At 41.3% G+C, this 24,323-nt stretch overlaps 1 protein-coding gene across 9 annotated transcripts in view; it reads right to left on the bottom strand.

Annotated features, from left to right (window-relative positions):
- epb41l2 (erythrocyte membrane protein band 4.1 like 2) overlaps positions 1–22,212 on the bottom strand; it is a 50,227-nt gene extending 28,015 nt beyond the window's left edge. For 4 of the 9 annotated variants that reach the window (XM_051071954.1, XM_018696056.2, XM_018696057.2 and 1 more), the window contains exons 1-6: positions 22,019–22,201; positions 6,402–6,640; positions 6,068–6,253; positions 4,435–4,692; positions 1,024–1,128; positions 832–874 (exon numbers count right to left, since the gene is read on the bottom strand). In XM_051071954.1, coding sequence (XP_050927911.1) covers positions 832–874; positions 1,024–1,128; positions 4,435–4,692; positions 6,068–6,253; positions 6,402–6,626 — 817 coding nt within the window. In that variant the 5' untranslated portion in view covers positions 6,627–6,640; positions 22,019–22,201. Of the gene's footprint in view, positions 1–831; positions 875–1,023; positions 1,129–4,434; positions 4,693–6,067; positions 6,254–6,401; positions 6,641–10,101; positions 10,360–22,018 lie in introns of those variants that run through there. The other 5 variants (XM_018696054.2, XM_018696061.2, XM_051071955.1 and 2 more) reach the window with 3 other exon arrangements.
- Between the last annotated feature and the right edge of the window lie 2,111 nt (positions 22,213–24,323).

Here is a 24,323-nt window from a genome sequence, read left to right as displayed (position 1 = left end):
AGCCACAAAAACACAGGCATGTACGCTCACCACATATATCCACACACAGTCTGCACACACCCAGACATAACTACCTCAAATGCACTAACTCTAAAATAACCATTTATGAGCCAAAATTATATGTTTTTTCTAAGTCTTCCTCTTAAAAGTGCGACTCTAAGTTTTAGGCTGTGTTTTAAAGTCTGTTTTGACTTCTACTGTAAAAAAATAAAAAAAGAAGAGGGAAATAAAAAGCAAAGCAAAAAGTAAAGTTATGAGTTATGAGACACAGAATCTAATCCCAAATAACACAACTAACAAAGCCTGGAGAAACAGTGAACTCTACCAACAACCCGTCTGTCATTGCACTCAGTGTTAATGCGTGCAAACTGGACGCCAATCACAAACTGCGGGGACCTTTCTGGTGTTACAGACATGCTGCGTGCATTCAAAAGTAAAACAAAGCTTCATACGCTTGGTTGCGTCACGCTCTTAATAACTGTTGGTCAAGAAAAGACGAGATGCCACACCTTGGCTTGCATAAAGAGACTGATAAATAATGAAGCAGAGTGATCACACACTGGTAACCTCCTCCACGCTGCCAGACTGCTGTCGTTTGGTTTCAGATGTCTCCTGCTTTGTGTGATGTAGTTTGTTTTTGCTCTGGTATGAGGATACTTGCTGTATTTTATTTATTTGATATTTATATTTTATTCATTGCCTTTTGGCTGAGAGGTTGGGGCCCTTTTATGCATAAAACACCTTTTACTGCTGAGGCAGATGGATGGATGGACAGACTTGCATATCTTGGGAGTCAGAATAGAAGAGTGTGATTGGAAAAATAAAACTTACTGCGTATCTGTCTCTTGATTTCCTTCGTAGGATCCAACCAACACTGGAGCGAGCAAGACATAAAGCAAGAAGACGGTTAACAAAGTGGTGTGAGATGCTGTCCAGACGCACGTCTGTAGTTTTTTCATGTGTACATTACTGACTTATTTGGGATACAGTACATCATGTGTGTGTGTATATATAGATACATACCTTCTCTTCATGGCTGTCCTGGTATGTGAGTCCAAAGTAGTCTTTTTCCAGTAGATTCAGGTGCTCGCACACCTTAAAGAATAGGTACTGACCCTTAGCACGTTTCTGTGGATCAAGAGAGAGATTCAAACACAAAGATTTAAATTTGTACATCATATTTGGAAGGGAAAACAAAGTTACTATGTAATGTTTCCAGCTGTCAAGTTTCACTTTATAGTTTGAGAAATGTGATGATGGAAACATGAGTGCCCTATGAAAAAAGTTTTAAAACTCATTTTGTATCGTCCAGTGAGACACTTTAAAAGTTCCTGTCCATAGCTCTCAATCAAAGCATCTCTGTTCATTCTTTTTTTCATCTACATCTGCTCTATTATTCTCTTTTTGCTCTTCATCTGTCTCTGGGCGACACATTCCTTCGTAAGCCCAAAGGAAGCCTTGACCATAAAAAATCCTCCACACTCAACTATGACAATGACATTTAGCACACATCCATGCATGCGTGCTCGAGCGTGCACGCACACAAACACATAATGGCGCCCTTTGGACAGACAGAAGGTCAGACAGAGAGAGAGGGTGGAAAAAAAGATGAGAAGGAATGAAATCATTAAATAATGCTCATTTCTTTAGAGTTAGTCAGCACGGCCTCGGTCTGGACACTGGTGAACAGACGAGTGTGAGTGGCGTTACGCAGACAGACAGACAGACGGAGCAGACAGGGCAAGGGAGCGTGGTGAAAGTGGAAGGAAAGAGGATGAAAGAGCGCATTTTTCTTCTTGTCCTGGGACGGCTGAAAACATCTGCGGACACATGCGCCACATACACGCACTCGCAGCGTAGCGGCATTCTGAACGCCCAAAGAATGTGAGAATGTGACCTTTAGGGGTTTCTGTGTCTGTGCCAGTGTGCCCCCGAGCAAGGCACTACCCTAAGGACAACTGTCTGATGTCTGCAGCCCTTTTCTGGAATATCAAATGGGAGGAAGGAAATTTTGTTCCACAAATTTCTGGGTATCTGTTACACATTGTCATGTGACAAACATTGATCTCGGAGGATTTTCCAAATGTGCGTGGAGAACATTTAAGTCTTCAAAATACTTCCCCATTTTATAACTTGTATCACAAGCAATATAAATAAAAAGCTGAATGAGGTTTAAATCCCTACATGACTATGTACCAAACTGTTCCAGAGGTGTGATAAGGGACTTTGACTGTTCTTAAGGAAAGATTCAGAAAAAAGGAGTCATGTGAATATAAGCATGAACAGGTATGAAACCATATAATGATCATGAGATCTGGAAAGATGAAGTGCCTGTCTGTGCCTGCCTGTTTCTCTGTAAACATAAATGCACTGCTCGGTGTGTCAAAACTAAAGCAACTGTGCCTAATATTTACAAATACTGCTTTACTCATGTCTGAGTGAAACCTAATGAAATGGTACTTAAAGCGTGTGACACATAAATCCTGTTGAAACCAATACTAATGAAATTCTTAGAAACAGCATTAAGACCATGTGACACTAAGACTCTCCTTTGAAAATTCACTATTAGAAGGAGTCTGGCCAAGGTTTACGTTCAAGGCACGACAACTAATAAAATATGTATTAAGTTATTACACTGGAATAAATTTGATGCCATCAGTTAATAAATAGGACAGATGGATGATGGAAGAATGGAGAGGGAGTTGAAGTACAAACTGCGTGTGTGTGTGTGTGTGGTATTGTGTGTGTTGGAGGCCGGCTAGCCAAAAGAGAAAATTTAATCTCTGGAATGCATTGTGCATCTCTCCCTCTCGCGACCTAGCAATGCCAGTGTGTGGCGGGAGGGATAGATGGATATGTGTATGTGTGTGCGTGTGTGTGTGTGCATTTTCAGACAATAGCAGTTAGTTGCAGTATCAGCGTTATCTGTTGCGAGACAAAGCAGCTACTGTTCAAATGACCGTAGACACTCACAGGCACGCTGTTGGGCGTTGGCATAGATTGCAGATTAGGAAGCGAGTTTACTGTGGTGAAGATGCCAGTTTAAGTTCACCAGACCAAATCTAGACCTGGAAAAAGCCCACTACTCTGTTGAGGGGGCCCATGAACCAGGCACTTAACTGTTAACAGTTTGAGTAGACCTGCACAGTGGCTATTCTGGGCAGTTTCCCAGTAGAAGTGAGTGAGTGTGGGAATGTGAGGAGGGAATGTGGCTAAAAATGTGCATGCTACTTGGGAAACACAAGTTTTTAACCAAATGTTATGGTAATAGTGAGGAAAAACACATGTAAGATAAACCACTACACAATAAGCAACAGCAAAGAGACCAGTTGCATCGAATTATTAACTCTTCATCCAAAAATATACTATCAACACTTCTGGGTTTCTCACTTACTCTTAAGGGAGCCAAATAATTAATAGATAAATATAGATATAGATAAATAGTTTTAATTATGACAGATTTTGTAAAATAAATAATAAATATCCTACTAACTTGTTAGAGCAGAGCCTGTGACACCAATGTGATGTTGTGAATATATAGGTATGTTTGAGTCTGTGTAAGGTGGAGTCTAGGGCACGTGTTTGTTGGAGCAGCAGACGCAGAAAACTAATCTGGTGGGACCCCCATAATCTGCCAGGTTTCTGTGTGTAAGCACGTGTGTGTATGTGTGTGTGTGTGTGTGGTGTGTGTGTGGTGTGTGTGTGTGTGTGTGTGTGTGTGTGTGTGTGTGTGTGTGTGTGTGTTGGTCACCAGACAAGCCCCTGCAGCGTGCTCTGCTTTGCTCTGCATTTATCCCCCTAAACCACGCCCAAACTCTGCAAGCAGGCACTTCTGCCATAACTGCACTTTGGGTCAGGAAGTTAAATACCCCAACCAACACTCATGTACATACACACACATACACATACACATACACATACACAACAGATCTGATCCTATTAGCGATTACATCATTGACACACTGGCACTCACGTGTGGCCTATTTGACTAGCAGGGCAACATAGGACAGACAATGTGACGACCTCTTCTGTCAGTGACCAGCTGAAACATCCCTCTTATGAAAAGACAACTTGTTGATTTTCCCAATGACACGGACAGCATGCTGTGTGTCTGTGTCCAATCGAAACTCATACACTCAATTACAGGGAATATTTTATCTTGCACCATGACACATTTGCAAGATAAAACAGCCCCATGTTCTATTGCATTCTGCAATTTTGTTCACATCAACCATGACTCATTGGTTTGATCCCATGTGATCAGAACAGAACTTGTTTTCCTTTTCTAGCCAGATGTAGAGGAAGTGTGGGAAAGCTGCTTTTACAATTAGCGGTGACACTGGAATGTTGGGCTGTCACCAAAATGCATTTTAAAAACAGAAAGAAAATAAACTTCAGTAAATACTCCCTCTGCATCGCGTGAATATGTCTTACCTCCACCTCGCAGGTGAAGTCGGACCCGTCCAGCAGGGTCACGTGACACACCACCAGCTTCATCTTGGTCTTCCTCACCAGACGAAGAGGAGACTGGAAAATGGAGGTCTGGCTGTCTCCTCCTCCCTCCCCTTCACCTTGCACCTCTCCTTCCTGCTGCTGCTCCTTCTTCTCCTTCCCTTCTTCTTCTCCCTCTGTTGCCTCCTTGGTCTCTTCGGGACTTCCAGCGCTCTCTTCCACCTTCTCTTCCTTGGCAGGCTGATGGGAGTTTGCGAGGTGCGAGAAGAAAAAAAAAGTAGGCGAGGGGGCAGATTAACATCAAACCACAGATGCTTCACAGGGTCTCCTGCTGTGGCTGTTGCATAAAAACTTCAGATCTTCCTTAAAAAGCCATTTATTCAGTAGCATGAAGGAAATCACCTAAAATCTGTTTGTCCAAAGGAAGTAAGAGTGAACACTGTTTTCTCTATCACTCTCCTTGTGTAATTCCCCCTCTAGTCTGATTTTGTCCTTAGAAACTACAGGCGTTCCTTTTGGCCTGATTACTGAAATGTTGATGTCACTGGGTGGGCCTGGGTGGCTTAATGTGATCACTGGATGGAACCGTTTATGTGTGTGCACGAGTATGAGGGAGAATGGCTGTGTGTCTGTGTGCGTGTGTTTCTCTCCCCCTTTCTCTCTTGGCTGAGCAGCAGTTTTAAACTGCACTGCTGTGACTTCTCAAACCTTTAAACTGGTATCCAACTATGTGACTAACAACATCTCATCCCTGGGTTTCCTATTTAATGTAGGAATGAGTCACTTGATAAAGGCTGTGTCCACAACAACATGTGTCAGGCTGCCATAGGACGAAATTTGTTTAGCAATAGTTTGTGTTGTTTCATCTTTTTGACTACTGATTACTTCACTATTGATATGTGCATACATCTGATGTAGTTTACAATGTTACACTATTCACTAGATCAGAATCATTCTGTACAGTTACACAGTACATATTCTTGTTCAAGTGGTACATCTATCTACTGCAGTATATTATCAGCAGTGATTCAATCATTGTTATGTAAAGAATAGTTCAACATTTTGGGAAATATGCATGCTGTTTCTTTGCTGGGAGCAGTAACTTCCTGTCCCAGCAGGCTGCCTGGCCACCTCAAGGTGATGACAAGACTCCAGAACCCACCAGGAAATTGCCCACCACATGTTTAACAAACAAAATCACTAGTGTGTACAGTTAGAGTGGTGTTGATCAAATTCTCAGCAAGAAAGCAAGAAATTTATTTCCCAAAATGCTGAACTATTGTTTTCGGGGGTGGGTGTTTTTCTGCTGTGTGTCTTAAGTTCAGAGGTTTCCAGCCCCTGAAACACAGACTGGTAGCAGGAATCATAACATTTGCTATTTGGGCCGATTAGATGCATAAAAATCCTTTGTTTGGGTTTGTTGCTCCTTCACCCTCTCTCTGTCATTCTCTAACTCCGATAAAGGTTTATTTATGTGTTGAGAGGATACTCAGATAGATATCAGCCTGACCCAGGACTCGTGTGATTTGTCAGCCTGCATACAGACTAATGGGAGACCGCCTGTCTACCTTATCTCCCAGTGTGTGTGTACTGATGGGGTGTGGAGAGCCCGTACCTCAGTGTCTGCGCTGGCGTTGGAATGAGATTCTGCTTCTTTTTCCTTCACTTGCTCGGACTTTACTGCCTCCTTCTCTTCCACTTCCTCTGCGTGACCGTTCACTGCTGGGGCAGGCCCCTCCTCTTCACGCGTCACTGTGCTAGCAGCTTCCTCTGTGGGTGGGACCTCTTTGGTTGGGGAGGTCTTCATGATTCAGAGAAAAAAAACAAAAAACACAGACATTTAATAAAAAACAATCTATATATCTATCAGTTTATTCCCAGTTATGAGCAGAACACATTTTCTGCTGAATCACTGAAGCAGGGTTTTCTGTTGTGTGAATTTCCTGTACCTGGCCTTGAGACTTCTGTTTCTTAAGCCATGTTGGCAGGTATCGAGATATTCCCTTCCCGTCTTTCCCCTCTTTCTCCTTCTCCTTCTCTTTCTCTTTCTCCTCTACCTCCGCGTTCGCTGCTTCCTGGGTTTCTTCCGTCGCCTTCTCTGATTGGTCCGGCTGAGCAGCTGACTCCTCTGCTTTCTCCTTCACCTCGGTCTCAGAGCCTGCTTCTGTTGTCATGGTGACAGGTCAACCTACAGAGAGCGAAAGGAGAGCGATGGAGGAATGTTAGATTTGATTTTAAAAGATAAAGACACTGACAAAATTAATCCAAACAATAATTGTTATTATGAATATGAAACATTCATTTTATTTAAGGTTTATTTCATTGGATCATCACCTTTGTGGGTACACCAAAACACTGAAAATAACATTCTGTAATATTCAGAGTTCTGAATGAGTTGTTTTGGCTGTCGGTATAAGACAGAAAGCTGGAAAAATGTCTGACTGCCCCACCAATTCTGGCACCAACATTAATTTTTTATGGCACATAACTTGAATTTTCATCTGGAGTATCTTTTATAAATGAGCCACATGGTTCCATGGTTTCTAGCTTGAGTGCAATCTTGGAGGATGGACAATGAAATACATCAGGATATAAATAAATATAAAATTATTAGGTACCTTAGTAATGTCATGAGAGCAGTAAAACACCAAAATTATATACACTAGGGCTATACAAGGTAGTTGATCTTGGTCCTTTGTCTCACAGCTGTTAGCACATGAGCTCATAGCTGTTTGAAACATTAGCTCTCAGGCTGTCTCTTTTACCCAAGTACACAAAAAACACAGGCGTTTAGGATGTCATTATGTCACACAACGAGCCTCATCTGGGTCAAGAGCTCAACAGCTGGTTACAAGCAGCCGTGCACATTCATGCACAGGCACAGACACGCAGTGAAAGAGGGCGAATTACTCAATTCTTAATATCTGAGTCATTGGTTTTACCCTGCAGCTGTGGTCAACACACACACACACACACACACACACACACACACACCACACACACACACACACACTCTTCAACCCAAATATATTTGGCAGCGCTGTCCACACACACCCAATCAAAGCAACAGACTATTGTTATTTAGCACGACACTAATGTGTTGATAACACTAGATGGCCATGGCATCGGTCTTGAGGGCAAGTTGAGGTCAGGATGTGTGCTGTTAGGCACTGACGGTGTGTACCTGCATACACAGTCTGTTTTAGTCTGGCGTGTATGCGTGTTTGAGTGTTTGTGTGCAAGTAGCTCGAAGGTTCGGCATGATTCACACACTATTAAGTCATTGTCATCCACTGTCCTTTCAATTGTTCTGAATCTCTCTGACCTTGTTTTTCTCCATCACCCACATTATGCTTCTTTAACCTTCTCCCTCTGACCATCTTACCAGTTCTTTGACTTTCTCTTTCTGCCCTGCCACCTTCAATAAGAGAGGACACACACATACACACACACATACACAGTGCAGCAGTGGTGTGTAGGGAGGGGGCGGGGGTAAAAATAGAACAGGTCTCCTTACGCATGGTAGGCTAATGAGGTAGGGAAGGGAGGAGGAGGAGAGATGGCTGGGGAGAGATGTGTATGCTGGTGCGTGCAAATGTCAGAGGCAACACATGCACTTGTGTGGACAAGGAAAACAAAAGACAAATACTACTGACTTATCTCTTATAAAGAGGGAATCCCAGTGACATTACACCGCAAATATAAAAGGATAAGGCTGACATTACAAAAACCACCAATGCATTGTGTCTGTGTCTTAACACTTTCTGACTCATGGTAGTAGGATTGGGTGAAATTGTTCTCTATCTAAACTGGCAACCAAGTTTTTGCTACAACATGGTGGAAAAGCTATTTCAGTACCGTTCCTCCTTGAAAATAACAGGCATGGTCAGTGTCATTTGACAGAGCTGTTATAGCGGAAACAGGTTATCTCTGGTGAATCAATCCATGCTGAACCATCGTGACACTGACCAAAGCGTATCCATGTACCAAGCAAGGCGAGATGACCTTGTTACACAACGTTTTAAATTTGGGTCCAGATAAATTTTGAATCAACACATTTTTGACCCTGTGTATGAGGCAATAGATTGAATCTGTGTCCAATCGTTCTCCTCTATTTATTCAACCCTAAAATACTGTGATCCAAACAAGTCTGTTGCTACCTACTAACTGCAGTTGCTTCTCCCCTAAGACACTGTGTTTCTCAATAGACTAGCTAGAGTTGTGTGTGTGTGTGAGTTGGCATCAGAGAACAGCTTTTTGCAAGATGTTCGTCACGGCCACTTAGACCTGCTTTAAACTGTCCCTCTCTCTCCTTACAACTGTTTAACACCGAGAACCTTGTTCTACCTCTCTCACAACTTTCTAACTCTCCCTCTCCTCATCTCTCTCTCTCTCTTTCTCTCTCTCTCTATCTACTCTCTCTCCTGCACTCTCCAGCCCACGGTGCCTCTTTTCGCTTTTTCACTAAATCTCTGCACTCATCTCTCTCCTCTCTCAATCCCTTTCTTCCGGGCCCCCTTTCAATCCCCCTTCCAATCGCATACTGGCATTATCTCCCCCCCTGAAGCCCCTCCTCTGTCCCTCTTCTTCCCACAGTCCATACAAACAATAGTGATGGCATTATTACAGCCTCTCTTCATATATACATATATATATATATATATACACACATGTACACATACACTGAACGGTTTATGGCAGGAAACCCATCTGTGTAGTATCTAATATAAGTCGGTGTTGTTAGGAAACTGGTTGTCATCACAGTCAAGTATTCCTGTATGTGACTGAAGCTATAACTGTGACAGCAGTTTCATATGAATGGGTGGGTTAAACATGCTTTTGGCAGACCTGCGTCATAAACTCACCTCCTGTATGGACGGGTTTGAACTATTATCAGGTGTTATGTGTTTTGCTGCCCTATCGAGAAAGCATCTCTTCATGTAGAATTTGTCTAGAGGCAAAAACTGTGCGACTCAAGTGTTGTGGTTGTGGTATGATTTGTCAGACTATTATACAGTCAATTAGTAGCGTTCTCCACTAAAAGCCTGCAGATTCATGATACACACAAACTCACAGCTAGTCTTGCCAGTTAAATTAGATGATGTATTTGTGTTTGTGCACACACACACACACACACACACACACACACACACACACACACACACAGTAGGGGGATGTTTTTCTCACTCTCCATCAATCATTCCCTCCATCTCTATTTCTCTCCAATACTCATTTAGCACATCAAAACTTCTTTCTTCATCTTATCATTATCTATAATCTTACATATCTGCTTGCTACTTGCCACTGAAGACAGCTTTATCAGTATTTATTTTATTTTTAATCTTATTACTTGCTTGAGTCAACTCACCCATTTAATACGGTCTGCTTTCAGTGAATGGGTGTTGCATGTGACTGTCACAGCAGTAGATGAGCAACACAGATGAAAAATAAACCATTTACAGAGCTAAATGACATTGATTAGACCTTTAAAGCTTTACTGCAGTAACCTTTACAGCTGCACCTCGCAAGACAGTGACATCCATTCTCAACCAATTACATGTCACACCTGCTCTTATTCTGTTTAAAATAAAAGGCTGAATGAATGGTAAAATGAACTGATGAGGTGATGGACACAACTAATGGCCTTACCTATCGTTGTGTCTGTTGTTCTCTCTTCCCCTGTAACTCCTTTGCTTTTGCCACTTCCCTTTACTTCTCCTCACCTCCTGTTTTCTCTCTGTTCCTTCTCACTTTCTTTTTGCTCTTTAATCTCTCGTTGCTTCCACCTATCTCTCTGTTCGCGTTCCTTTCCTTAACTTTCACTTCCCACCTCTTAGCAAACACTTGTCCTACAAACTGTCATTGCCATTTTCTCTCTTCCTCCATCCTCTCCTGTCTCCCTCAGAGCTCTGATTCAACCCCCCCCTCCCCCTTCCGGGAGACGATCGCTCGCGGAAACAAGGGCAGAAAAAGAGACGAGAGAAAACAGAGAGGGGTGGGGGGAGTGGATACGGTGAAGAGTGAGAGTGTGTGAGAGAGAACAGCGAGGCAAGAGAGATGGAAGATGGATGGATGAGGGGGAGAGGAAAGAAACAGAGACCCCACCTACTGTGCATTCCTACTGTGCCAGATTACTAATGGACACAAAGCATGGAGATGGAAATTACACTTCCTCAGCTGCTCTTTTCATGTCCATTCATTTTTCTCTGCATCAAGTAAGCTTGAATGGAAATCCGTCCTCTTTCAACATCTTACTTTCAATCAGTCCACTGTCTTTCACTTTATTCCTTCAGAGCATTTATCCAAAAAGGTTCTTTCTCTCAAAGACATTTCAACTTTTGACTGAAAACACATGAGTTTTGTTTTCCTACTCAACACATCCCTCAGGGAATCTTCATAACACTAAACCATTACTTCATTACTAAATGCTCTTGGCCTGCAAAACTTTGCAACTGCATTTTACAGCCTACAAGAAAGAAAACAAAGAACATCTTATGGACATGGCACCAAGAAGATGCTAAACCCACCATTTTTTGCATTTATTTTGCATGTATTTATTTATTTTTAATTCTGACATTTATGTACACTCTTACCGACACAATTTACTTTCCACATTTAGAGCGTTCCTATTTTTATTCCACATTGTCACAAACACCATATCGCAGTTGCATGAGTCAAGCAAACACCTGTGCACACATGCACGACAGCTCCTCCAGTTACAACTTTATTGCTGTCTGACTGGGCTTTAGGGTTGGCGTCATAGCAACAACTACTTCATGACCTGGCCTGTGGCCAAGAGATAAAATTTTATGAGAGACAGACACAGGATTGAGTGCAAAAGTCAAAAAAGAGTGTGAGAGAGAGAGAGAGAGAGAGAGAGAGAGAGAGGATGGAGTAGCCTCGCTAGCCTCAGTGTTTTTCACATTTGTGTTTATTTACTAGTTGATAAAGCAGAAATGAAAACTCAGTCATACATATATCAGCCTGTCTCACTCTCTGGGGCAGGGTGGGGGGGTTGAGGGGAGAAATTGGTTTCCGTGGCAACGGCATTCATGGAACTACAACAATAAAACCCAATGGAGACAAGAGATTACCACAGCAAAAATACAGATTAGTGGACAAGCGTAGAAGTGACAATAGAGATTATGACTGTGCCTAAACCCATTTCAAACCACACCAGATTTACAGCAGGTACTGCATGGTGGACCCACAGGAACTGCCGCAGCTTTTCACTCTCTCCTCTCATCACTGATGCACCACGCCCAACAGAAGAGGATGATTGGTTTACAACAGGTCTGCATCTCTGTGTGAGTCTAAGTAGCAATTCTGCTACTTCAATGTCACTGTGGTAGCAGCTAGTGTTGCAGTTACCTGAACAAATCAACATGCCATTTGTTCCACATTGTGACAAGCTACTTCAGTATTACTGATCATTTGATCATCCACTCAACTATAGGCACTGCATCACTCCAAACCAATTCACATGTACCAAAGGGTGCATGTGAAAGCCAATGGACAGACAACACCGAAAAAAAAAAAAAAACATCTTGTCCATCTGATTGGCTTGGCGGCACCAACCACAAACATTCATGAAAGCAACACCAAACTAAACTAAATCGGCAGTGAGTCAGACATCAGGATCCAGGTTAAGCAGCCTGCGTATGAAAGTACTAACAGGTGTTATCATGTCATAACATTATAAATCCTATTCAGTGTGTGTGCACACTGTGTGCATGGGTGGTGCGTACAGCCAGCTGGTTTCTGCATCATGTCACACACTCTCCCCCACAATTCCACCTACACTGGAGATATACTGCAATGATATCATATCTCAGTCCCTCCCAACACACACACAAACACACACATAAACGCATAGCTTTCATTTCAATTTAGCAAAGTTAAGCTGAATAAATATGGGTGTACTGCTGAAGTTTAAATGCCCACAGTCGCAGTACTAATGATAATAGCTGCAAGTTAAAAAAAAAAAAAAAGAGTGTTACAGAGGTTGTTTCTGACAGCTGGTGTATACTGAGTGCAATGGGTTCCAATAAACAAAGCACTGGAAATCAACTGACCCTCATGCAGCTGAGACTAATGAATTAAAGACTCAATCCTGCAGATCGCACTGGGACATCACAAATGTTGAACACTGATGCAACAGGCTAACAGCTCTGCAAACTGTTCCACCACAGTCCATCAGCTGACAGTTACAGAGTTCCCAGCTTGGTTTTGGAATAACCGCACACATTCACAGAGAGCAGAATCCTAATCTGTGCTGTTCCCTTGTACAAACTGTCCCATCTGTCACGCAATGAGACATCCATACACACACAGATACATATCAAACACACAGATATGTGCACGCAGAAGCACACACACATAAAAGGATTCTAAAACATGTGTAAACACGTACTCATGGGATCACTGATAAACACACTGGCTATGGGGTTTGCATTTTCAACTACTCATAGATATATACACATGCATATGCATATGCACATGCTCCCTCTCTCTCTCTCTCTCTCTCTCACACACACACTCACACACACACACGCACACACACACATACACCGAGCTGGTGTGAAAATTCTGAACAGGCCCGTCCCTTTACACTGCACTCTGACCCTCAAACTGAGGATTACACAAAGGATAATCCCTGTGTATGTTTGTGTGTCTGTCTCTCTGCCTGTCTGTCCTATCCATTCATCCCTTCATCTTACTCTTTGTCTCCCTCTCTACTCCCATCTACACCTGACACCACCTTCCATCAACTGTCCTGAAACAGCACAAACGTTCCCTGGTGTCTCTTTACTGCCCACAGTTTGAGCTTAGTAAATGAAAGGTCAGCTTGTGCTGTAAGTGATGCTTAACTGACCAACACTATGTCATCAAGTCTGCTACTGTGTCATTACTGTCAGCTCATAAGTGCTATTGTCTGCAGCAGAACTCTTACTCTTAAACAACTTTAGGACTCCCCATTCAATTCTATGTTACGTCTATGCTTAACTTCTCCTATTCAACACATAAAACACAATATAATGCAAGTCCTGTCTAATTCAGCTCTATTACTACAAGGTACGAATGTGCTGATATTGCATGGATGCTATGGGGTACTATTATATTATACTATAGCTCTGAAAGTAATGATTATTATTGGTTAATCTGTTGATTATGTTTGAATCGGTCATTTACAAAACACGAGAAAATAAGAGTAAAATGCCCATCACTATTTCAAAGAGCTCAAAATGATTTCTTGAAACCACTTGATTTGTTTAAACCACAGTCCAACACTCACAAATATTCAATTTGCAATGACATAAATCAGACAGAGCAGCAAGTCTATATATTTGAGAAACAGGAATCTGTGAATTTCTTGCCTTTGTGCTTATATTTTTGGCATTTAGTCCACTGCTTTTACCCCAAAGGTGATACCACTCATTATTATCTCACATATTCTCTTTTTTGCATTGATTTCAGTTTGATTAATTTCAGAATCAGAATCAGATAAATAAGGTAAAGTAAGGTAATAACAATATAATAATATAATCCCCAATCATGACATGTAAAATACCCACATCAGAGTTATGATGATTTTACTTTATCAACAGACAATGAAAATAGACAAGACTAAATATAAGAAAAAGTGTTGTTGCAAAAAACAATCATATTAACATATTAAAATTAAATGATGTACCCTATCTTCTAGTGTTGAGTTTCCTTCTCTCTCTCTCTCTCTCTCTCTCTCTCTCGTTTTCTGTGTGTGTGTGTGAGAATAATGGGTCAGCTCATGACTACTATTGTTAACTGCTAAACTCCCCCATTCAGCGATTAAAGCAGTCAGGCGCAAGTGCCCTGTCTGTGTGAACGTGTGAGTGTGAGACAAAGAGTGAAAGTATGGGTGGGTCACACGAGTGCACATGAGGAGAGGAGATACAGTTTACTGAAAAACACGGAAAAGAGGAGAGCGGGCATTAGCTGGGAGGAAGAGACTGAGAGTGTGTGTGTATGTGTGTGTGTGTGTGTGTGTGTATGAAAGGGAAGGAAAGACAGTGAAACTTGTGGTGAAACCACACGGCTCAATGCAGACTCTCTCGGGTAGCAGTGGGTGTGGTGTTACTACAGCAACATACATCCCATAGAGGGTGGTAGCGACAGGTGCTTTGGCAAAACAAATGACTTCATGAGCATTAGGGCTCATTATTACGGCCGCATTGTGGAGCAACTTGATGCAGATGGAGCAAAAAACATCCACTCCTCTGGCACAGAGCTGAAAGTAGATGTGTGGATCATCAAGTATTGATAAGATCAGATTGAAAGCATTGTCAACGAACTGCTAGAACATGGTATTTCTCAACTGTGACAGTAGATTCAATTCTAAAGTCATTCAAAGTTATTTCTCTTAATCTATTCTTATAACAAGGATTATAAAATCTGAGTTGGCTGGGTCTTCTTGACTGATGTATCGACAGCCCTAGTTGCAGCCCTGGTCAGGATTGGTCAGCAGGAACCCGTTCTCTGGTGATGCAATCATGAGACCGTAAAGCTCTCTAACACATCACGAACTCATAGCCGCCTGCCATTAATTTCCTAACTACTAACCTTAACCCCTAACTCTAAAATTAGCCATTCCCCTTGTGAGCACCATAAGATGTCCTCATTTTTAAAACATCCTCCTGTTTTCTCAATTACTGTGAGGACCTCTAACGCAGACATACACACTCACACATCATTATGTGAAAGTGTTGCAGTAACCAGCTCTCCTCGGACATGTCAATGACATAGCCAGACAGATTAGTTAGGCACCTAGTATCAGTTAATCCCAGACCAGTGGCCTCTGACCTCAAACCAGGAAACAGGAAGTGTGGCAATGAGGCAACTTCTCCCCTTTCCCCTGGTTAATCACCCATCCCTGCATCTTTATCTTTCCCATTCTCATTTTTAGCCCTGCATACGTATGTCTCAGTATCTGTGTCTCTCATTAGAAATCTATCAACAGAAAAACAGGAAAAGGCTGAGTGAAAAACACTGGTGTGTGCTTTTCTGTCTCATTCTGTTTTGTTCTCTGACTGATCATATGGAGAACTTACAAGTATTTCTCACACACTGGATATGTTGGCAGGCCAACCAAGTACACAGAGAGATGAAGTCTGGCCTCTGTTTGACTAACTTCTGTAACTTAAGTAGGTTTCTTTATTCAGTCTTCATGAAAGGCTAGAATATGTTCCTGAAACTCTCTGTCCACATTATGGGAAAAGGAAGATTAAAACTTTCCCATTAGGTTTTGAAAGCCTCAGACAAATGGAATACAGTTGTGTGTTGAACATCTGTCATTGTTTCTACTTTATTTACAATTAAAAGAAAATAATACAATTTATTTATTTGTTCCAGGAAAACCAGACAGCTGGGCTGTGTCTGAAATCACTCCCCTATATCCACTTTATTATTTTATTATTGTACCCTCAAAACTTCCACAATAAAACAAAATTATCAGCCAACTTTCATTAGCTTACCTGCTAAAACACTTGAGCTTTTTTTTCAGGAGTTACACAATGATGCTACAGCAGCACACAGTGTATGAATGATTAACATTAAATGGGCGGCCAAAAGGTGTAGTTTTATGAAGAACCTTAGCTACCGGTAGGTGACTAGCTGAAAAAAGCTGCTGCTCTGTGTGTTTAGCTACTTGTGTTTTGAGTTAAGTTAGCTAACCACACAGTCCTCTACTGCCCCCCTTTACTGCCCCATTGGCATTAAATACACAGACACCGTGAACCAATCCTTAGCTTGGACATGTATTGACACGCCCATCTCATTATCATATAAAGAAAATTGTGAATATGGCGAGGTAAACTGAATATATGTTGAGGAGAAGGGGAAAAGTTGGCTGGGGGGAAATGGGTACTTGATTGACTGTGTGTCAAGAACAAAAAAAAAGGAAAATTAAGGACTTGAAAATGAAGCCAATGAAACAGTAAAACAAATGAAGCTTTAATTGGTTTTGTCAAATAATTAGTGGTGAAGGAAAAAAAAAAATCAACATATTCTTACTACACTCCATTTTAATAATCTAGCTATCCGTATTATTTATTATTATATTCAGTGACATTTTTGACTGATAACCTTTTAACATGTTTTATCGGTCTTGGGAGCTCCATCTTACTGCCCCCTGCTCTGTGTATTTTTGACCTGTGGGAAAGACTGTCTACCGGCCCTGTTTTCTGTCTGTCTGAATCTCACACACTCACACTCACACTCACACACACACACACACACACAGTTTACTGGGTTCTTTACACACTTTCCAAAATGTTTTACAAACTTCAGAGCCTCTCAAAAGCAGCTAATGAGAGCAAGTTAGTAAGTCTGCACTCCTTCTCAACCTTCTTGCCCCAGACACTCCTCTCACTTCCTTTTCCTCCCCCTCCCCTGTGATTCTTCTCTTCTCCTATTCGCAAGCCTTTCTGACTTGTTGGACAGACTGAATGAAAGAACAAATTAATGAATAGTCAACATGTGATGAATGAATTAAATGAATGGATTGTTAAATGGATGAATCCATCAATCAAGCAATGACAGAATAAATGAATAATAGGGAAAATATTCAGTGTTTGTTGATTACTTAACAATAACCACAACACCTATGCTCAGTCCATTTTATCTCACTCTCTTGTTGATCGATTTAATTTATTTTTTTTAATTGTTTGTGAACAAAACAAAAACACAGCAAATGTAAAAATATAACTGGGATTATACCCAATAAACTTGTAAATTATGTTTTTTTTTTTTTAAAAATCGCAGATTACACCTTTAAAAAAGGCAAAATGAGCATCACTTCGTTATCATTTTTGCTACGGATATTTGGCTCCATGTATTAAATTTTGCTTTCAAAATTACTTCTACAGTGTAATTGTCCTTGTGTTGCTCCCTAAGATGCTGCCTTTAGAAGATGAAGGGTCTGCCCTGTCCTGCCATGCTCTGTTCAGCCTCTCTCTGTGAGAATGTGACCCTATGCTGATTAATCTGTTTTTAACTATGTTTGGCCCCCCGCCAAAGCCACAGGCCCACGCTCTCTCCCTCTGTTTTTTATTCTGTCGTTTCTTTCAGAGCTGGACACTTGCTGGGGAAGGCGGTCTGCCCTCTCTGATGTAAAATGTTAGCCTTCAATACAAGGTCTCCTCCAACAGACCCTCTCATTTAACAATTCAAATATACAATCAAACCCTATTCTGTTTAACTCTGTCAAGCTTATTGGTTCAACAAAACTGAAATAACACTGTATTCTTACTGATAACTAAATACAATTACTACTTCCTACTTTGCATTCTCCCGTTTTCTCATTTACATTTTTTGGCTTCTAGCTGACCTCCTCGTTCTCCTCCACACGTCTTCAACATCTCTATCCCTCTTTCACGCTCCTCCCCTCCTTCCCCCCCTACTGTCTCTGTAGCGGTAATAAGCTGAACATTGCACTACAGTTTCCATTCATCCACGCCTCTCTGATCTTCCCTGCGTGAATCCTGAATCCTGCGGCGCCCGCTGGCCAAGCCGCCCTGAAAGCTAGAGGCTAATACTCGCCCGTCACGGCTGACTGCTACACTGTAGAATATGTCCACCTTGGTAATTGTTGTGACTGTCCCGGTGTCACTACAAAGGAGGAGATGAAAGCCTTGAATTGTGTTTTGTGGTTATAGTAGCAACCACTTTCACAGACTGGAAGAGAACTAAGAGAATGGAAGTGAACTGGAAGTGCGGCTTTGTGGTTTGGAGAATTTAATTTTTTTGTACACCACCAGTCATTCAAGCTGATGTGGGACAGTAGGTCTATGTGCGCCTGAGCTGATGTGACGTGTTTTGCTCCTGCTGAACCCACCAAGGTTCAGGATGAAAATACACATACATGCACACACAAACACACACGTAGGGATGTTCCCATAGCCTTTCCGAATGGTTAAGCAATATCTCTCACTCTCTCTGTCGCTCTCACTCAGTCTCTCTTTCGCTCTTACTCACTTCCTCTCCATTTGTTTCTGCCGTCCCTCCCTTTCTCGTTTGGACACTCCATCTCTACTTTCCCATTTCCCTACGTTTGCGTCCTCGTGTCTCCCCAACTTAACCTTCTACCCCTCACAAGGTCACAAAAAACTAATGAAGTACAGTGTGCGAGTGCGGACAGGCCTTTGCAGTGTTTCCCTTAAACTAATGGAGGAGTGACAGCACACCAGAGATAAAATATTTAAAAAGAAGATTTTTCAAAAACAATCCCACCTTACTGTCCCCGTTCCCCAGTTTAGACTGGGAAGAGCCGACCCACTGAAAACACATTCAAAAACATAATTTCATAAGATTCACAGATCCCAAATGACTGGAAATGACAACAGCAATATTGAGAAAAGAAAAAACTAAATCATGCTCTCATTCTAGCTAACCCAGCTATGTTCCGGCTACCTTTAATGAGCAGATTCTCCCACCAGAACAACCAATTAAGGCTTCTCATTAGTGGGTTTGACAGAGCCGCCACTGTTCTACACATCCTGAGTCTGAGAATGAACATGGCACTGATGATTATAGATAGACTATACACACAGAGAGGGGCCTGACAGGAAAAACACACCAGAGTTACATACATGCTCAACGCTGCACTAGCTTTCCAAACTGAGAATCCTTTCTGCTAAAATATTTTACATTTAGTAAGAAGCGCTCCAATGAATATTCTTTATTCTCTGATGCTATACTATATCTTAAAAGGTCTGACCTATATTGAAGTGGATTTTCTTGTACTTTCTTGCTGCAAATGCACCTACACGTGCTGCATCCTGACCCAACTAACCTGAAAACCTGTAACACAATACAATAAAATACAATAGCCCTGCAGAAAAGAATGGCCCCATAAGAGGGATAGTGTTCAGTTGCTGCTGGGACAGTATAAGGAGGCTTAAATCAGCTCTGTGGTAATTTTGGGGTCCACAATCTGTGCATTCAAGCGCTTTATTTTTCAACAATCTCTTACCCTTTAATCTCCATGGTCAAACAGAACAATGACAAAACATTTGTAATGTCAACATACTTGAGAAAATACTAGTAGCAGTTGTAGAAATGTAGAGTGGGTTGGCCATGTTTGCTACACGCCTATGTCAATAATCCATACCAACGAAACATGATAAGACGAGAAAAACTGACATGAATTTAGCTGGATGGCTGGCTGGATGGATGGATGATGACGCTCAGATCCACAGGGTTTTCACCTCACCTCTAAAAGAGATTTAGCTTGTAGCATCACTAGTGGGATTAGCTTTATGCTAGAAAGTTTATGGTTTATAGTCCAATCCCTCATATCCAACATTAACATGGAAAGCGGCTATGGTGACAAAACTATTAAAGCAATATATCTGCAATGTTAAAGATGATCTGTTACTTTTAGCTGGCATGCTCAGGTATTTTAGAAGTTATTCAGGGAGAAATGTGACTTAGTGATCACTCTGTACTTTAAAATTACAGATTATCATTCACAAAAAACAACCCAATGCAGTGCAACTGTTACAAGTGACAAAAAATAAAACATTAGATGGCAAATTGTCTAGTTCTTAAGTCACACACTCTGTGCACCACCACTGTCCATGACATTGTCGCTGCCCTTGTATGTCCTCCATTTCTGTCTAACCTACCTTCACTTCCCTCAGAGGAGAAAAGACAAAAACGCCAGGGGCACTAAAGCTGAATTGTGCTGATTAAGGTGATGAGTAGTTGGCCACACAGACACATACTTAAGAGGCAGATTTAAGGGTGATTGTTAGTAGCATAAATGCATGGCTAGGTGCCCTAATATTAGGTCTGTCTGTGTCAGTGTCAGTGCTGGTAATGTTGTGGCACATATCAAGTACTGAATTACAAGAGACAACTATCAGGTAGTTATTAATAAAGCCAGGTATGATGGCTCAAAATGAGCCAAATATAACAGAGAAGCCCAAAAAAACAAACTGTATTAAGTCTGACTGTGGCGCCATACTTTTATTGATTCAATGCATTAGAATGAAATTAGTTAATGTAATCAATATGTTTGCCAGTTGGTACTGACTTTTTACACGTCAGCACAATCTCAGCTCAGTCCAGTCTGTCCGTTAGCTTGTTGGCCTGCCTGCCTATCTGTCTGTGAACTACTTGAACCCTCGCCATCTGTCAATGTATGACTTCTATGAGTTAGTCTGAGAGACACATATATTTATACACATTCATTTCAACAGACAAATTGTAGTAAGGGTATGATGAGAAAATATATTTCAACAGAGACAGGCGGTGCAGTAAAGGAAAGAGCCATTACAGCTGAAACTAAATTAACTTCTGAGAGATTAAATCCACGTTATGCTTTCAAAACTGATCCTTTGATGCAGAAATGAACCATGCATGATATAGTAAACATCATCCTTTATTTACATGGTTAAATGTAAGGGCTGGTAAATTCAACATTTGAGCTGTTTATAAAGTAAAAAAGGGGGCATATGTTTTCTGATTTCAACCTGTAGATTGAAAAAAAAAATTGCTTACTTTCATCTGGTTCATATCTTTACAATTACAAATTAATTCTGGATGGTGGTCAGACTTGAAGCAGGTTTAACACACCATTTTTGATTCTGATAAGTTCATATAAACGATATCCCGATACCTAAGTATATCATTTAATCATTAAAATTATACATAACAAATACTGTTTATCCATTGATTCGGGTGGGTGCTCTAATATCCTACTCTGTGTTTTATTTGACCACCACATCACGAGAGGAAACCCATCCCTTAACTTCAGTAAACAAACGTCAACCAAACAGGACTGCATTTCCCAAACATCTCTGTAAACCATTATTCAAATAAGAAACCACAAGAAACGAATATCACTCCTTTGAAAACATTAACAGCGTGTTCGACTTCTGTTGAACGAAGCTCTGCCTCTGGACACAAAATTAACATCGCCAGATAAAACGTTTTGAGGCAGCTAAAAGAACTGTCCCGCAGAAACGGTAGACGGATGTTTGAATAGTCTTTAAGCGTAACGATTACGTTAGCATGGTTACAAGAACCAACCGCCAGCGGTAAACTTACCGTTAACGTAATGGTAGGACTCACCTACACCAGGAAATACAACCACAACCAGGGTCTATTCATTTAGAAAATGACTTATGAAGCACGTGAGTTACCCTTGGTTTACCTAAGCTAACCGTTTCCTTGATGCTAACCGCATAAAACACACCCGAGGGGGACATGAAATCAGTTATGTTAGTTTAGGTGATGATACCATACCAGGGATACTGTGGAGGAGATAGGCGCCATGAAGCGCCTTACACCAAAGGTATGACTACAAGTCAGAGTAACGGATTCAGTGGGAAGCATGGTGTGTGTGCTTGACCATTTCAAAAAAACTGCCTCTAGCTAATGAGGTTGTCAGTACAGGTTGAGTACCTATACGCTTACCGCAACAAAATCGACTGTATTAAACGCAAAAACCCGAAAGCATTGAACCAGCGCCAGTCGCCGATGTATAAATCACGTGATTTTAAAGGGGGTTAAAATTAAACGTTACCTGTTGTAATTTCCAACGATGCGTACGGGGAACTTTTCCGAACGTGGCCTCTCACTCTGTTCTCCTCCAAAAAATACCGTACGTCCCACTATCTCAGCCTCCAAAAAAATCTCCACTACAGTCCACACCGACAATCTGGCCGGGGCTCAAAGCAGACGTGTCCATCATCCCCAAGACCCGCCCCATACAGTGAAAAACATCTTTTAGCTGTCTCTCATTGGCTCGGAGGGATTACTGTAGTAGATGTTGAGACGTGATTGGTCGGCCGCGCTGTCTATTCGAGTTGGAGGGACGTTCGATGCAGATGTGGCAGTGGTAGTGTAGCGAGGTAGCTCCCTCTAGAGGTCGCATAGGGCCACTGCAATATATTCATTGTGTATTCCCTTTTTTTTCCAAAAATTTTCAGTCAAATTTTTTCTGCAGTCACCATTCGAACAGGAATTTGGGGAAGTGCAAATTACATTCTCTCTAAAGTCACAGGCTCCCCTTTCTTGTAATTGTATTACTTACTGATAGAAGCTGATGCATCATGCCTTTTTTTGCTTATTGATTTGTCTGTTTGATTGATTTTTGTTTTAAGGTTTTTTTGTTTGTTTTGTTTTTGGTAACCATAGTCCAGAGATTTTAACTCCTCGCACAGAATTCACATTACACACAGTGGTGATTTTCATTGCTCTAACATAAGGAGTTTAACCCTACACTGCAGTGCTATAATATGAATATTTATGGTCAGCTGTCAACAGTTAACCACTGATGAAGCTGCCTTTGGTATCCATTAAGTGCTCTGTAAATTAGTTTATCTGAAAGCTTGATGAAACAAGAAGAAAGTCCTGCCACACATAATAATTTGTCCAGTGTGTCTTTTGCACTGCATCTGCTTTGTTTTCAGTATCATGTTAGTTATCAGTGGAATTTGTGTTGCTGTTTGGTAACACTGTGGGTTAGAGAAAATTACAACCGATGCTCTGTGTTTAGAATTCACACCTAAACTCTTTGGCAATGATGGACACACAAACTGATGATCTGATTATGTTGATTGCTTCTTTCACACTCATTCTTTCTCTTCTCAGTTCATTCACTCTCACACAGGCATACACACTCATGTCATTGCCTTATGTCATTGCATTACATAAGGCATAGCTACTGCCTACACACACACACACACACACACACACACACACACACACACCTCTTACATACCCACACCCAGATTACAGAAGCTCAGGTAATTGGCTTATAGTGTGAGGCAGTGTAGAGATTTGACATCTACAAAAGAAGAGCAGTAAACAACCACATAACGGCTTCACAAATAAGTGAAGTACTGATATTAAAGTATTTTGTGACACAAAAGGACAACAGAACATAGCAAGCAGAGCAGAATATCAGTCAGTCATTGTGTTTTGCAGCTTGATGTCGGACTCACCATAAGCAGAGCAGCATGGATCCAGCAGAGAGGCAGACCACAGGAAGCCAGGAGAGCATGCATACACAAACACAGAGGAATGGAGGGGCATGAGTACAGAAAATCAGGTACTGATTTAAATCCCACTGGCTTTATTTCACATCACATCAGCATGTTTATTTTATGAGCTGCATCTGCCACAGCTGAATACCTCATTTAGATTTAGCTGAAAATCAAGGTCAAGTAATGTGGCTTTTTTTCTTTTTTTTTTTTCTTTTTTTTTTTACTACTTTTATGATCCCTACATTATGATGAGAATGAGGGTGGGACAAAAACAGGATCAGTGGAAGTGACACAGCTGATTCCTGTTCACCCCTTGACTCCTGGGCATCCAGGACAGCCATGGGAAAAAGACAACACACAGCTTATCTCCTCTCTGGCGTGACAGCAAACAGTCTTGCATTAATCTAATTCTATTGACATAATATCCACATGTTAGCAGAGTGAAAGGAAACACACGCCCACACCGGGATGTGTAATCACACAAATAATACAGGGCTAAGTGAATTAAAGTCACCTTTCTTAGTGCATGAAGTCTTCGACCCTTTTGGCTGGTCAGCTTTTAAATTGAATTGCAACCTGCTGAGGAGGATGTGCCCAGAACAGCTTGACCTTTATCAGCTTCACTTTGGACCATAATAAACAACCATACAGTGTGTTTATGGGAGGATACCACATCATTGATTCTGAATCTGATAAAAAGTAAAAGTCAAAAGAGGAAAACCTCAAACTTGTTATAATCAAAATGTAAAATCCGCTCCTTAAATGAGGCAGTTTTTTTGACTCTATGTGCCTGACTGTAGAGCATCATTACTATCTTTTAGACAGGTTTTGCTTGGTTTT

The sequence above is a fragment of the Lates calcarifer genome, linkage group LG7_1 (genome assembly GCF_001640805.2).
Source record: "Lates calcarifer isolate ASB-BC8 linkage group LG7_1, TLL_Latcal_v3, whole genome shotgun sequence".
NCBI classification, from domain to species: domain Eukaryota; kingdom Metazoa; phylum Chordata; class Actinopteri; family Centropomidae; genus Lates; species Lates calcarifer.
Note: the sequence above shows the minus strand (reverse complement) of the source record. Positions and strands in the feature narration are given on the sequence as shown.